The 14924-nt window shown below is 38.9% G+C and overlaps 2 protein-coding genes across 3 annotated transcripts; one reads left to right on the top strand and one right to left on the bottom strand.

The window, feature by feature from the left end:
- Positions 1 to 2301: 2301 nt before the first annotated feature.
- LOC116249256 (uncharacterized) lies at positions 2302 to 3416 on the bottom strand. Its single transcript, XM_031622476.2, has 2 exons — positions 2652 to 3416; positions 2302 to 2447 (listed from the first exon to the last, which is right to left on the bottom strand). Exons 1-2 carry the CDS (start codon positions 3393 to 3395, stop codon positions 2430 to 2432), a joined length of 762 nt encoding a protein of 253 aa, XP_031478336.1. The 5' UTR covers positions 3396 to 3416; the 3' UTR covers positions 2302 to 2429.
- Positions 3417 to 5268: 1852 nt separating this feature from the next.
- Positions 5269 to 14356, top strand: LOC116248235 (methylcrotonoyl-CoA carboxylase subunit alpha, mitochondrial). Of its 2 annotated transcripts, XM_031620902.2 has the most exons (16): positions 5270 to 5649; positions 6629 to 6750; positions 6961 to 7108; positions 7434 to 7571; positions 8073 to 8168; positions 8249 to 8308; positions 9250 to 9342; positions 9541 to 9652; positions 10596 to 10700; positions 10768 to 10904; positions 11049 to 11280; positions 11365 to 11531; positions 12645 to 12761; positions 13664 to 13906; positions 13996 to 14091; positions 14188 to 14356. In XM_031620902.2, exons 1-16 carry the CDS (start codon positions 5302 to 5304, stop codon positions 14194 to 14196), a joined length of 2223 nt encoding a protein of 740 aa, XP_031476762.1. In that variant the 5' UTR covers positions 5270 to 5301; the 3' UTR covers positions 14197 to 14356. The 2 variants fall into 2 exon arrangements, with proteins under 2 accessions (XP_031476763.1, XP_031476762.1); XM_031620903.2 differs by lacking the exons at positions 13996 to 14091; positions 14188 to 14356 and having other exon boundaries at positions 5269 to 5649; positions 13621 to 13758.
- Positions 14357 to 14924: the final 568 nt, after the last annotated feature.

Genomic DNA, 14924 nt, shown 5'->3' with positions numbered 1-14924 from the left:
GGACTCGTGTTTGAATTTTGAAGTGGTAAATGTTACATCCCAGTGCGCTTTACCTCTAAATCGTAAAAGGTCCCAAAGTATGCATTGTAAACCCAAGGAGGTGGGCGTAGGGAGAGCCAGTGGTCTCTGGAGCAAAGGAATGAACCACTTACCCTTAAAAAAAAACTCCACTAACAAAGAAATCCAAACTGCACATATTTATATTTATTTTTTATTGCAACTCTTGTTTATGTAATTTTGGTGGGAGTGTCAAACATACCTGATCAAAGAAATAAGCTGCCATTTGATTGCCTTTGATTTAAAATCCTCAATATTTAAGAACTATAAATTGATTGATTTGACCCTCCAGCCGAATTTGAATCAGATCTTTTTTCAACCAAATAAAATAAAATAAAATAAAATAAAGATTTTAAGTGTAAAGATTTTAAGTGTGGATCTTAGTTTGATGAACAATGTATTTTGACTTTGACTGTAGGCTCATTTTCATAACAATGGATTTTACCATAGATCTTTGACTACGTCAACAAAAGCATGTCACATCATATCCACATCATATCTATAGATTTAAAATATGAAGCAATAAATGGCCACAAAGTGATTTAAAGATTATCAACACATCTAATGGGTTGTTTATTGAAAGTCATAAATGATCAAAATGCATACTATCTTAATGACATCCCTATCCCTCTCCCTAAATATCCGAAGCACACAACATGCTTTTTGGTAGACCTAGATTTGCATGAACTTATATAAGAAAAACAATCAATGCGTATATATATATATATATAGATTTGATAAATGGCAAGATCATGAAAGCTTTCGTCATGACATAAAATAAACGCCATGCCAACCTACGAACCCATCCGTTTGCCTCTTAACATTTCCCTCTTTTCTTTTGGATCCAAACACCTAGCTAATTCATCTACGCATGCAGTTGAGTTCCTTTCTAAATCTATGCTGATACATATGTTAGAATCCCCACGCTCTCATCATTTTAAACCCTCGTCCATTCAGTTGATTATTTTCTTTAACCAGACTTATTGATCGTATATCAATTGGATTGTCCAAAAAGCTAACAATGATCGATGGTCGCATTACCACTTGCACAAACACAATGAAAAAAAATACGACGACCATATAAATCAAGCATATGCGATAAACATAGACAAACACTAATTAATTGAAAGTTACATGGCAAAATATTCAATCACACCATGAATATAAGAGACTAAATCGAGGATTTAAGCTAGCTAGGTGACTTAGCATGCATAAAGCTTTGTCTTTCCTTTCTTCTTACACACACACACACACACACACATATGTATGAATATATATATAATGGACAAAGAACGAACGCATAAGCAGCAGGAGAGGATTTCATACGGTCAGCTAAATTAATGATAAGAGAATGACTACCAGAGTGAAACGTAATTGTGCCCTAAAATGGTGAAATTACAAAAAGAAGTTTCAAATACGAATTCCTAACTTGAGAAACAAAAACAGTCTCTAGTAGAAGGGCCACAACTTATGAAGGTGCATATATACATCAGCAATATAGTTTTAATTTTTATCTAACAAAAACTTATACCCCTCAAAAAGGTGCTCATAGAGGACGAACGGCTAAATAACTCAAAAAAGGTTTGTCATTGACACTGAAGCATTCAAATAAATATATATAAGAGAACTGCCCATGATGCAGCTGAACCAATTATTTGTTACTGATTTAGCGTTCCATTTAGATGCTATTGTAACTACAAAACAGAATGTGGGTTTTGCTTATGGTGCCTTAACTGCAAGCTAGAGAAGTACTCTGGTTAAATTGTCAGAAAGATCACATTTTCACAACAATGTTGAATGTAATTACTGGTGAATAAATACATATCACCTTCCTTTCATATTCTGATCAGTTTCTACAATATTTGTACATAGGTTTTTCAAAGCGTTCGACAATAACTAGCAGTAAACATTAATGGCAATAAATCATGTTCTCTATATGTCATAGAGGCAGAAGACAACACACAGAGAGAATGTAGTTAGCGGAGAATAAATATAAATCACCTTCCTTTCATATTCTCAGTTTCTGCATTCACATAGATTTTTCAAAGTCTTCAAAGATAAATTAATAACAGTGAACAATGACAATAAATCATGTTCCCCCTGATCATAGAGGAGAAGACAAGCCAAGCTTAATGCGTCCACCCACAGACGCAGAAAGAGAGAGAGAGAGGGAGGACATATTCATTTGTGCGGTGATCATCAGCAAATGAAAACCATGATTAAAAAAATTAAAGTGGGAATTAAGGAAAACGATATAATTTGTATCTTCATGTCTCCACAGCGTGGAACACCGCACTTGTTTGTAGCTCTCCATTCATCTTCTCAGCAATCAGCAACTGACGAATGTTCAATGTTAATCAGACGCCATGCATTCATTTTCTACGATCGATCTGCAGATACAAATTAAACCCACCACTACCATCAGTTAGCAGAAGCATCAGATGGTTTAAATTGTCATCCGGGAGCGAGAAATATAAACCGAGGCACTATACATTATCAGGTTTGTGTGCATCAATTTTCACTTGTTGACAACACTACACTATAGTAACGTTAGCTTGTGATCAAATCTTAAAAGAAGGGAAAGGAATGAACACCTCCTCTTCTTTTTTCTTCTTCTTGCTTATGAGGTTCGAGTTCTCGCAAGGGGAAACCAGGCTCTCTACATAAGGACCACAAATGTCATAAGAACAATCAATGCTGTACAGCCTTTCGTTCTTCACTCCACTTAGCAATATTGTCTTTCTCAGCGTAGGATCATAGGAAAAGAAACAAGTAACGTATTTCGTGCATGAAGTGCGAAACGTCGCCGACGGTGCGTTAATATGAATCTTCATTACCAGCTCTGTGTTGCTGGTCTTCACCGCCGGAAAGATGTCCAGAGAACTGTACCTTCTTTCCATGTCCCAACGAAGTTCCCTGTACACAGGTTGAAGGCAGATGGTGTGGTCTTTAGTCCATACCCCGCCAGAATAATCCGTCAGCAACCACGTCTCCATGAGAGTGCCTTCTCCAATCATGTGCAACAAGGCGAGAAGCCCTCTCAGCTCCGCCACTCTCGGCGTATATCTCCAGCAATTCTTTTCTGGGGAACAACAGCCCGGAGGGAACAAAATCTCTCTAAATTGCTCATGGAGGATATCAAAAGCTGCTATTCGGCACCCCAATTTCTCACGGGCACCGCCGTAGACACAGTGGGCAGCTCCATTGATGCATGGATAATTCATGCACTCCCAGGTACTAATACTATCCTCCCAGACCTTGAAACGATTAAGGACAGGTCGCCAGGCGACATCCAACCCAAGCGTATAGACGAGAGAGGTCACGCCTTCAGCCGTCATGTAGACAAAGAGGACCTTGTACACGCCACCCCCTCCATCTTTTCCCGGAGGAGACCACAGGATCTGGCACGTACACCAGAGAGAGAGAGGGGTAGCGTAGTTGCATTCAGGGAGCTTAACTGCTTTTCCTGTGATCGGATTGATGACATGAAACGTGTAAACGCTCTTAGTCCAATGGTATTGCAAGAAACAGAGCAAGCCGTTGCAAGAAGAGGTTAGCCAGATAGAGATGCCCTTATCGATTGAGAAAGGAAGGCGGATCTGCGTCAAGGTAGGGGCATGGGGCTCGTAGTCGAAGTAGAAGACATCGTTTTTGTCTTGGAGAAGGAGTTGGGTGGGAGATGCCGCCCTGGAACGAGGGAGGTGCAGATTGAGGATGAAGTGGTGGCTGTCGATGGTGTCGCGCCAAGACTTGCAGACCAATCTAAACCTCAGCAATGGCTTAGGAGAAAGGCGAGAAAGTATTTCCGCAACCATATCAATGGGAAGCCAAGGAAGTTGCGAGCGGGAGTCCATGTCGACGCCGCTGCTGCCTTCTTCTTCCCGCTGTTGCTTCATCTTTTCTTGGTGCCCTGAACCTTCCACAGAATACTCTCCTTCCTTTTCTCCCATGCAGCCTCGTCGCCTTCGTCCTGTCACTTGTTACTTGCACTCGAGAGGCCGGGAGAGAGAGAGATCGGTAATTACCAATGTCACCTGCGATTTATGTGCAAGATAAGAACAAGATAAGAACAGGAAAGTTAGGGAAGGTAAACAAAGGATATTGGGTGGATATGTTAAGATTTAAGAAACTAACTGCCTATCTATCTATCTATCTATGATATTGAGGTGATAGAGAAGTAGGCATAATTGCAAATTCAAGGTTTCTATTAATGGAAAATGATTTTATTATCATATTACGCAATTTAATTATTTTATTGAGTCGACGAGGAACTCCCTTTGCCAAATTTGAGGTTGATGACTTAAAAAAAAAAAAAGCTGTTTTGGTCCTTTTAAGTTAATTATTGTTTTTCATGTAAGCGTCTCGTCATTGAGGTTTTTTCTTGAATTTCTTGTACTTCCCATTGATCAAAATTTTGGGGGTTACCTCATAAGAAAACTTTGATCAATTTTATTTTTAATATTGAGCTTTAGCGGTGTGATAAAGAGTGACTGGGATGTGATTTATTTTCAAAACTGTTGCAAACATACGACAATTAAACAAACACCCACATTGGCTGCGATTTTTCCTCTCCTATATTGATATGAGGGCCAGGGGCAGGTAAGAACCAAAGTTGGTTTACTTACCTATGCTCCATTTATCTCTTTCAAAGGCATGAGCTTATGTATGTTCATTGAACATGCATGTGTTTAAAGAACACTTTTTTTTTTTTTTGTGTGTGTGTTCAAAATGAACGCAATTTGAATGCCGCGTTATTTTAAAGTTCAATAATCAAACATGGTATTTTGAATGATGTATTTTAATGTTCAAAAAGCACAACAGTTTTCTTAATAAGTGGTATCTAAAAGTATGGAGTTCAAATTTTGGATTGTGGATCTTCCACCTAGCATTTGTTGGCTACACCATTGGCCATTGCTTGCGCCCCACTCTTTGGTGCAAGACGATGGTACCTTTATTTGCTAAAAGCAACGAAATAAATCGAAGTGGATTGAGCACAGACACAGGCTTATGTTTGGTATTTTGACATAAGAAGATATCAACCATTTATAAAAAAATAAATAAAGACGAGGCACTTTTGTAGGATTATGGCAATAGTTTGGACTTAAGTGAAAAGATAACATCCTCTTATAAAATTAGATTGGATATTTTCGAAAGAATGCGGGAACGGGATAACACTGATGACTCCCGCTATAAATATGGAGGAGAATTCCTTCAAGTTTCGGCTTCTCCACTGGATTAGGAGCAATGTCCTCCATGTCATCGTTTCTCCGGCGAAGGTCTTCTGGCCGATCATCGCCGCTGAGTCGTCTCATCATCTGCCTTCAACGAAGGTCTATCTCAGACTCGCCGGCAAGGGCGTCCCCGAGCATCGAGAAGATCCTCGTCGCGAACCGAGGGGAAATCGCATGCAGGATCATGAGGACGGCCAGGCGGCTCGGCATTCGCACTGTTGCCGTATTTAGCGACGCCGATGAGGGTGCTCTCCATGTAAAGTCTGCCGACGAGGCAGTGCGCATCGGCCCGCCGCCCGCCCGATCGAGCTACCTGAATGCTTCTGTCATCGTGGAGGCCGCTCTTCGCACTGGCGTTCAGGTCTCAATACGAACTTAGCGCTTCCATGCTTCCGGGAGTTATCATTTTTATTCACTTGTAGAATTTACGATCTGTTGGTGAATTGCCTTTATCATGTTAGCACACTACCATGGAATCCTGAATTCCGATGTTTCCTTCTTAATTTGTATTCTAGAAGGGGCAAAATTACAAACGTATTGAATTCTGATCGTGTTCACTAAATTCTAGATTATTGAATCATTGGCACGAACGACTAACTTATGCATGTGATCGAATGCACTTTTTAGGGTAACCATTTTTTCTTCCAATTTTGTCGAGAAAAACTGTAAATTTCTCTAGTGGAAGCATCCTTTCAACGCTGGGTGCCACTTCTTGAGACAGTGCTTTTGGTTGGCTACGTAAACTTTGAATCTTTAAGACTCTAGGACTCTTGGGTGGTAGTGGTGCTCAAGTGCGTCACGACGAGAGTTTTGGAACTAGTGACCAGTTAACATTGGCCCACTATCTTTCTTGAAAGATCTGCTATCGCGCTGTATACGTCAGTTCGAGTTGATAGTATTTGGGATGCGATGGTTGTCAGCTTGTATCTGCTGTCGCATTATTGTCAGAATCCATAGACGGAGGTGGAGGTCTGCTAAATTCACATAATTTGAAAGAGAAGGACGTCAAACAAGCTTGTTAGTGTGAATGATAGCAAAGAATGAGACGGCCATTATCATAATTTGCTCGACAATGTGAAGCTTTTCGGAGAGACGATTTATAGTAGACAAATAGTATCGCATATTGGTCACTGATTGGCCTTATCAGTTGATTCCAGATGCCCCTGAAATACCAACTCTCTGATTCCCATCAGGAGGGGTTTTCGTTTGACTTATTTCATTTGGTTTGGCTTCAAAATGATAGCCTTTCGTTATCTTCAAATGGGAACATGGGTTTGAACTTTGAATCTTGCCTGTACGGAAAATAGAAAACCAAAGCCCTACTAATTGTTGATGTGCAGGCTATCCATCCAGGATATGGTTTTCTGTCAGAAAGTGCTGAATTTGCTCAACTATGTGAAGACAAGGGATTAACATTCATCGGGCCACCTGCATCTGCAATCAGAGATATGGGAGATAAGAGGTGGGAGTCTTCAATCATCTCTGTTGTTTAAATTATTGGTTAGTTTCTGATTGAAGCTTTCTCCTAACATTGCCTGCATTTTTACTGCCATATATGCAACACATGATCTTGGAGTTGGTTAAATGCACATGGATACACAATTACACACAAAAGCATGGACATGAGAATGTTCTGAATGCTCATTCTTTTTTGTTGTTGCATATTTCCTAGTGCATCAAAGCGGATAATGGGTGCTGCAGGGGTACCACTAGTGCCTGGATATCATGGTGAGGAACAGGACATTGATTTTCTAAAAGCAGAAGCACACAAGATTGGATACCCTGTCTTGATAAAACCAACCCACGGCGGTGGAGGAAAGGTGTAATATGGTTTGTCAATGTACATTGCCTTTCACTTTGTACTGCAGCATGGATTATCTTTAATAGGTGTTCATAGTGTATCTGAGGAAAATGAATATTTCCAACTGTCATAATGCCACCAAAGAGGATACTAATGGCTTGTTGATTGTGAGAACAGAAACATGCATATGTGCATGCATGAGTGTCCTCCACTCGAGTTTTGTTTGACATGCATCAATGTGATATTGCACACACACTTGTAGATGCGATACGTGTGGGTCCTATTGGATGGGTGTGTTTGTTATAGGTGAACTTATGTTCATCATTTTCACTTTTAATTGTCAGGGCATGAGGATAGTTCATGGACCTAATGAGTTTGTTGAATCAGTTCTGGGAGCTCAACGTGAAGCTGCTGCTTCTTTTGGTGTAAATACTTTACTGTTGGAGAAATATATTACAAGGCCAAGGCACATTGAAGTTCAGGTAAAATTTTTTGTGCTAATGCTCTGCCTAAGCAGCATCTCCTTTCCTTCTATATGTAACAATGGAGAATAAATTATTTGTAGTTTTCCTCAAAGTGTGCACATATTCCTTAATGATCATTCGGTTACAGATGTTATTCCATTTTTTTGGTCACTTTGACAAACATGTTGGAAGGTCTCTTTGGAGTTCTACGTAACGGGGATGAGAATGTTGTTTACCAGTAGTGACTGCCTTGGTTGGGCTTTTCTTAGATATTATCAGGTCTATCCATATAGTAACTTCAGTTGAAGAGGGGCAATGAGGAAAAGGGATATGGCTGTATGCGTGTTTTTTGTAGAAGTTTAATGGTTTCCTCTCTTGTTATTATTATTATTATTATTTATTTTTTTCTGTTTTGTTCCTGACTGAATTGTATATATTCTTATGTGTGGTGCTTCATGCATTCCAAATTCTTTCTTCTTTAAGATGCTTTAGAATCTAATTTCTAACAAAAAATTCTAGATATTTGGGGACAAGCATGGGAATGTTATCCATCTGTATGAAAGAGATTGCAGCGTGCAGAGGAGACACCAAAAGATAATTGAAGAAGCGCCAGCAGTAAAGCTCTGAGTACTGTTTAGCTACTTTTCTTTTCCCCCTAATCAAGGATTATCATTTATGACATCTCCATTTTGCAGCCAAATGTGAAGCATGAATTTCGATCTCACTTGGGTGAAGCTGCTGTTTCTGCTGCAAAGGTGATGTACTGATGTACATGTTGGGATTGGCTTTGCTCAAATATTTGACTGGGGTTTGCTGACTGATGTCTGAAATATCATCCTCTTTTTACTTTTATTTGTTGAAATTCTTTTTGATGTTGGGTTCATCTCACCAGCAAAGTCATATGAAAACCTTTTTCTACTTTTATTTTGTTGAACATTCTATTTGACATTGGGTTTGAGATAACCAGGAGAAATCATGTGCACAGGATGCAGCATTGTCCCATGTTCTCACGATTGATTCTTTTTCCTTTGGATCTTTCACAAGAATTCGTCGTCTCCGATCTTTCAACCGCAAGAAGAAATGTGGCTAACTCATTTTCTATTGTACTGGGAACATCATGAGATGGCACTTCTAATGACCTTAGTGCCTCAAGTAGGAGAGTAGACTTAATCGTCTCCCTCTTCATTACCATGTGTTTCATAACCTAATGTTCTATCATTGTTTTCTTAATGAATGATTGCATATACTAGTCATGCTTCAGATAGCATGTCCATAAATTATTTTTCCCCTCCCCACTAGAGCTTTTTGGGTCTCAAGAGCAACTAATTCTCTTTTTACATGGTCTAAATCAACATAGATGCTTATTTTGTCCGTCAGCTTTTTGGCTCTTCCTTACGATCCTGATCAAACTTGTAAAAGAAACACTGAAAAAGTTTATGTTGATTTACTTGTTGCCTTGCACTGTTGAACCTGCGCTCTCATCATTTTTATTTTATGTATTGCTTAAAGAAGCCATGAATGTGAATTTAATGATGTTTGGTTCCGCCTTTCTTAAGATTGCACAATCTAAATGTTGTTCTTTTGTTGCTGAAGCTTGCCTTTCCGTTAAATTGTGTTTGCTTTTATCTTTCTAATTTCCTCCCTTGTGACTAACTGAGCATTTGTCTTCACTTTCTGGACTGGCCCATCTGAAAAGGCAGTAGCTTACCACAATGCGGGCACCGTGGAATTCATAGTGGATACATCATCGGGTGAATTCTATTTTATGGAGATGAACACACGTCTACAGGTAATCACTTTTGCTCTTTCCTCCACATGATTATTGTCGCTGCAGACCAATGTCCATCTCTAAGAACTAAGTAGGAGCTTAGTCATAGAGATTGTCTATTTTTAGTTTTATCTCCTATAACCAAGTAAGGAAACTATACGTGAAGATCTTTCATAGAAATTTTTCCCATGGTTCGTAATGGTTGCCAATCTTCTTTAGGTTGAGCACCCTGTGACTGAGATGATTGTAGAGCAAGATCTTGTGGAATGGCAGATTCGTGTTGCAAATGGAGAAAATCTTCCATTGACTCAATCTCAGGTGCCCTTAACCGGTAAACATCCAGTCCTGTGACAGCAGGATAGTATGCTACTTTGCAATTTGTTTTTAAAATTTGTGTGTATTGGGCACTCAATGTGTCAAGCTTTCTTATGGTTCATAACTTTTCCCAGAATGCCTGCTTAACTAATAGTGACTATATGTTCATGCAACTTGAGTAGAAGATCTGGGTTCTTCCTTGAGAAATATGAATGCCAGGACTTAACATTGTCTGAAAATTTGAATTTGGTCTGACCCAACATATGAGATCCATTAATTTGGGTTGTGGACTTGAAGATTTACTTGATTCAACTTAAACTGTATTAACTTTATTTGTCCTTTTTGTATTGATATCTATTCTATTTCAAGTATTGTCTGCAAAACCATCTAATGTCTAGGAAGTTTTGTATGTGAAGTATCTTCTATCAGTGTTGCTGTCTAGTGGAGGAGAAAATTAGTGCCTCACAATTTATATCTATTAGCTTATGGTTCCATGTTGTTTTTTACCTATTTAGATTTACAAGGAAAATATTGCAGAAATGATAATACTTTAAGCAATTTCATAATTTGTCTCTAGGCTAATATTTGAAATATAGATGGAGAAAAGCATGTGCAGCAGTGATAACTAATTTTTGTGCTTGTATTGTCCGTTTAACACATATTGCACATTATACATTTTAATATAATGTCAATTTTGCTCTTGTACATTCTCAGTTTTTCTCTTAAATTGTATTACATGGTTGATTTGAACATGAAAATAATATATAGCATGGGGGAACACGAAAATAATGTAAAAGTTTCTAGAGCACAACCCAAGCTCACACTGGACTTGTCAAGTAGCTTGAGAGTGCTCGTTTTGTTAGCAATTTTGTGTTTAGACAAATGATTTTTGTAAACCAACATTTATGCACGTCATATGTTTCAACAAAATCCTAATTGTTTCCCGATGTGGTTGACAGGGCATGCCTTCGAAGCACGTATATATGCTGAAAATGTTCCTAAAGGATTTCTTCCTGCTGCAGGCATCCTGCATCATTACCAACCTGTCTCTGTTTCACCAACAGGTAAATGTATACATATATAGTCTGCATGTTTATGATGGTAAATGTTTATCAGTGCCCTTTTGCACAGTGAGAGTTGAGACTGGAGTCGAAGAAGGAGATAGTGTTAGTGTGCATTATGATCCTATGATTGCTAAGCTTGTAGTGTGGGGAGAAAATCGTTCCGCAGCTTTGGTTAAATTGAGACACTGCCTTTCACAATTTCAGGTGCATGTTGTATTCTATGAACTAGAATTGCTTAATAGGGTTTTGGCTGCTAAAGTTTGTGTTAGTGTTGTTTGATGACCATTTTCAGCTTGGCCATGTCTTAGTCTTGTAGAAGTAAAAATTGATCATAAATTGTTTTGGCAGGTTGCAGGCCTACCAACTAATACTAGATTCCTTCAGCAGCTTGCAAGCCATTGGGCATTTGAAAGAGGCCTGGTAGAAACACATTTTATTGAGCATTTCAAAAGTGACCTATTCCCTGCCTCAAGTGATGCTACAGGAAAAGCTGCATATACTGCTGCTAATATTAGTGCATCCTTACTTGCTGCTTGTATTTGCAAATGTGAACATAATGAATCACTGGCCAGCATTCCAGGTCAATTGATCATCTTGTGCTATAAATATGCTCAATTTTTCCAACATTTAATATTCCTAATCAGTGTTTTTTTGCACTATATAGGTAGGGGAAATTTATTGCCATTATGGTACTCCCATCCACCATTTCGCAATCATCACTTTGCAAAGCAAGAAATGGAACTTGAATGGCAACCAGATGTTGCTGATATGAACTCAGTGCCAATGAAACTTGTAATGACTTGTCAATCTGATGGAAGGTACTTTGTTAAGGTATGACTTTATCTTTTCTCTTATTGGCAGTGCAAGAACATAGATATAATATAAATATCTGGAAGTGCGCTACTGCAGTCAATAGACACAAATTTGCACAAGACTAATCTACAATTCTGCTGTATGCCCTGCTGTGAAATGTATTGTTAGTTTTCCTAATCCATTTGAGAAATCCTTGTTTTGTGCTTCACGTTTTCTGCTGCATAGTTGGAAGATTGTGATCAAATAATTAATTGACTGTCTTGACCTTTTCTTTCTATAAGATGTCATAGTGTTGCATTCATAGCTTCCATCAGTCAGAGGGCCAAACTTGGACTTATTTCTGGGGATTACATTGTCTTCCCAGGATAACAAGGTTGACACAGTGCCTCCAGGATACAAACATATCTTTCAACTTCAAAGCAGCCTGATGTACAGTTTGCAAATAAATTTTTTTGTTTTCATTATAGCTTCTTAAGTATGAAGAAGTCCAATCTATGAATGTTTTTTTTTGTATACTCATGTTCTAATTCGTATCCTCCATAGTTTTAGATTAGGATTTTAATTTTCTGAACATCTTGAGAGATTTTAAACATGCAGAGATATTAACATTTATGCTACAACTATACTTGCCAAAATCCACATGTTAATCTGCAATACAAAACTTTTACTTCCAGGAGTTTCCAGATTTCCCAGTTCAATCCTAAGAATAGAAAAGATGATGATTTTCCTCATATCTTGAAAATTACCTAGGGTTTTGCAATTACGCAAGGCCTGTAGATGTTTCTGAAAAGTGTAAAGTTGTCTGTTGTTCGCGTAAGGCAACACATGTTCAAAAGGAGTTTCTGTGAAATGTTTTACCTTATCTTCAACAACTTCATCTTTATTCTTAAGTTTACGTGGTGCCTTGTTTCTTACACAGATCAGTTAGTCCAATTTCATATTTCCTGTTGCCGCTATAGCTCCTAGTCTTGGTGTATGCCTTCTTGTTTCTGTGGTCTTCCTCATTGAATCTCGCTGATATAAGCCTGACCTGTTAGAGCTGCTTTATTTGAAATTTAGTTGGATGATTTTTAGAAACATCTTGGAATTATGGTATTGTTTCTTAAAAACTGTTGTTGTTGATCCCATCAGACTGAGGATAATGATTCATCTGGAGTAACTGTTGGTGTTGTGCGTCTAGAAGACCATGTTTTCAAGGTTGACGTGGATGGTTGGAGAATAGATGTTTGCCTGGCAGTTTATTATAAGGTGATTTCTTCTGCCAAAACATGTACATATAAATTTCTGTGATTACTTCTTATGCTGCTTATTCTTTATTTGTCTTATTTTGTATGACATGAATATAAGAATACGTATGTACCAGCACACACAGATGGAGAGAGAGATAGAGAGAGAGAGAAAGAGAAAGAGAGAAGGGCGGTGGGGGGTGGGGTGTTTGTTAATGTTGAAGTTTGCTGGTGGTTGAACTGTTCAAGTACTTCCCGACGAATATGATTTCCAACTTGCTGTGATTTTTTTTTTTGCGAGTGAAAACACATGGTTTTTCTCGGATTGTAGTACTGTAGTGACGTGGTGAGTGTACATGCATGTGAAGCAGTAAAAATTGCTACTGTTTTTGGTGAAAAGTGCTTCAAAGCAAGCATCAATGTGCTCAATCTTGAAACAGATTTCTTGGTTAAACTCTGGTGTGCAGCGTCCATTTGTGAATGCCCTACGAAATCAAACTAGTCGGAAGTTTGGTTTCTTTTCACTTGTTAGGAATAGTCGGCTTTGTCTTTCTTCCATTGGTTGAATTTACCAATGCCATCCTTCTTTTCTATGCAGTTGATTGTTCCCCTGGCATTTCACATTTCACTTTGTTTTTCTATATTGGTAACTTGGCACTGCTGCATGGATGCATGTTCTTTGATTCCTAGCACGATGATTGCTGATAAGAAATACCAACTAATGGGCTTAGTGTGCATTTAGTCATTATCTCAATCTACTGGGTACGAACTTGTGTTCCCCCCATAAATTAGAAAGCTTCAACGAGGGCAGTGTATGACGTATACAATGAATAGGATCCTTTAGACGGCTATTTTGACTTGTTCTTTTCGTGTGTTAACAGAGTCACCTATTTTCCTGAAGGCTATTTCTGCCTGTTCTTCCAGGACCATGTGAAGCACATGCATGTCTGGCATGGGCAGCATCATCACCACTTCACTCAGAAGGCACCTTTGAAACGATCAACTGATGAGGGTTTGGATGTCAGATCGAGATTTGAGGCTGCAAATCTTCCAAAAGGAACTGTTGTGGCACCCATGGCCGGTTTGGTGGTGAAGCTCCTGGTGGAGGATGGGATGAAGGTGGAAGAAGGTCAACCCATGTTGGTCTTGGAAGCCATGAAAATGGAGGTACATTACGAGCATGGAAATCTCCCATTGTTACTTTGTTTGTCCAATTCATATCTGCGGTTCCTGATGTAATCAGATCTGTGTTCCAGCATGTTGTCAAAGCCCCCTGTTCTGGATATGTTCGTGGGCTTCAAGTGACTGCTGGTCAGCAAATATTCGATAGCAGTGTGCTGTTCACTATACAGGTCTCTGTCTCTGTCTCTGTCTCTCTCTCTCTCACACACACACATACCCATCATGAGAAGTCAATATAACGCTTGGCACATCGTTTCATTTTGCAGGATGAATAGGTTAGGCCTCAAAAGAGATGAAACATTCTGGACGACTCCTCTGCCTGATACTCCAGTACCAATCAGCACGAGTGCCTCGCATCTGTATCAGTATATTGTATCATAAGAATAAATTTCAGTTTCTTCAATAAAATCACCTAATAATCGTTCTTTAATCTAATCCTATGCCATCTATGCTTCAATCTAAAGGCTAAACCCAAATTAAACTTGATATTTTATGGACTGTAAGCACTGTCAGCACTTGGATTTTAATTTTTTACGGGGTTAAGCGCCTTGTCGAAGATGTCAAGGTGCTCAGCTGCCTAGCTAGTCCTCTCCGCTTCCATCTTGAACCTTGTTCTTGAGTTTAGGTCCGGGCTTAACTATCACATGACCCGATATTTACACATTATTCGATAGGATCTTTGCCAGATCTCGGATTCAGATATTGAACTGCATAATGGATCTGAATCTGATTAAGAACAGGCCCTACTCTTCTTTTCAAACTTGCAGAAAAGTTGTCTTGTAGAAGAAAGCAAGAAATAAATGCTCAACGTTTGATCCAATTTCTTCAGCTGCCTGCATGAATTTTCTAGATGGTCTAAATGTCAAAACCATCTCCAACTACCAAAACAGGAGAATGAAGACTGTCATTCCCAAAGAGGAACGCGGATCGGTTCTTCAAAGATAAGTTAAAAAATGTGCAACAATTGTACATAGTACACATTCATCTCTCAAAAGTCAAACCC

Source organism: Nymphaea colorata, chromosome 2 (genome assembly GCF_008831285.2).
Source record: "Nymphaea colorata isolate Beijing-Zhang1983 chromosome 2, ASM883128v2, whole genome shotgun sequence".
Classification (NCBI taxonomy): Eukaryota; Viridiplantae; Streptophyta; class Magnoliopsida; order Nymphaeales; family Nymphaeaceae; genus Nymphaea; species Nymphaea colorata.
This window is presented reverse-complemented; position numbering and strand designations above follow the sequence as displayed.

Coding starts and splice junctions, on each gene's coding strand:
- LOC116249256 (XM_031622476.2), bottom strand. CDS start 3,395: ATGACGGCTGAAGGCGTGACCTCTCTCGTCTATACGCTTGGGTTGGAT.
- LOC116248235 (XM_031620902.2), top strand. CDS start 5,302: ATGTCCTCCATGTCATCGTTTCTCCGGCGAAGGTCTTCTGGCCGATCA. Junction 9,653..10,595: donor ATCTCAGGTGCCCTTAACCG/GTAAACATCCAG, acceptor TGTGGTTGACAG/GGCATGCCTTCGAAGCACGT. Junction 13,907..13,995: donor TGGAAGCCATGAAAATGGAG/GTACATTACGAG, acceptor TCTGTGTTCCAG/CATGTTGTCAAAGCCCCCTG.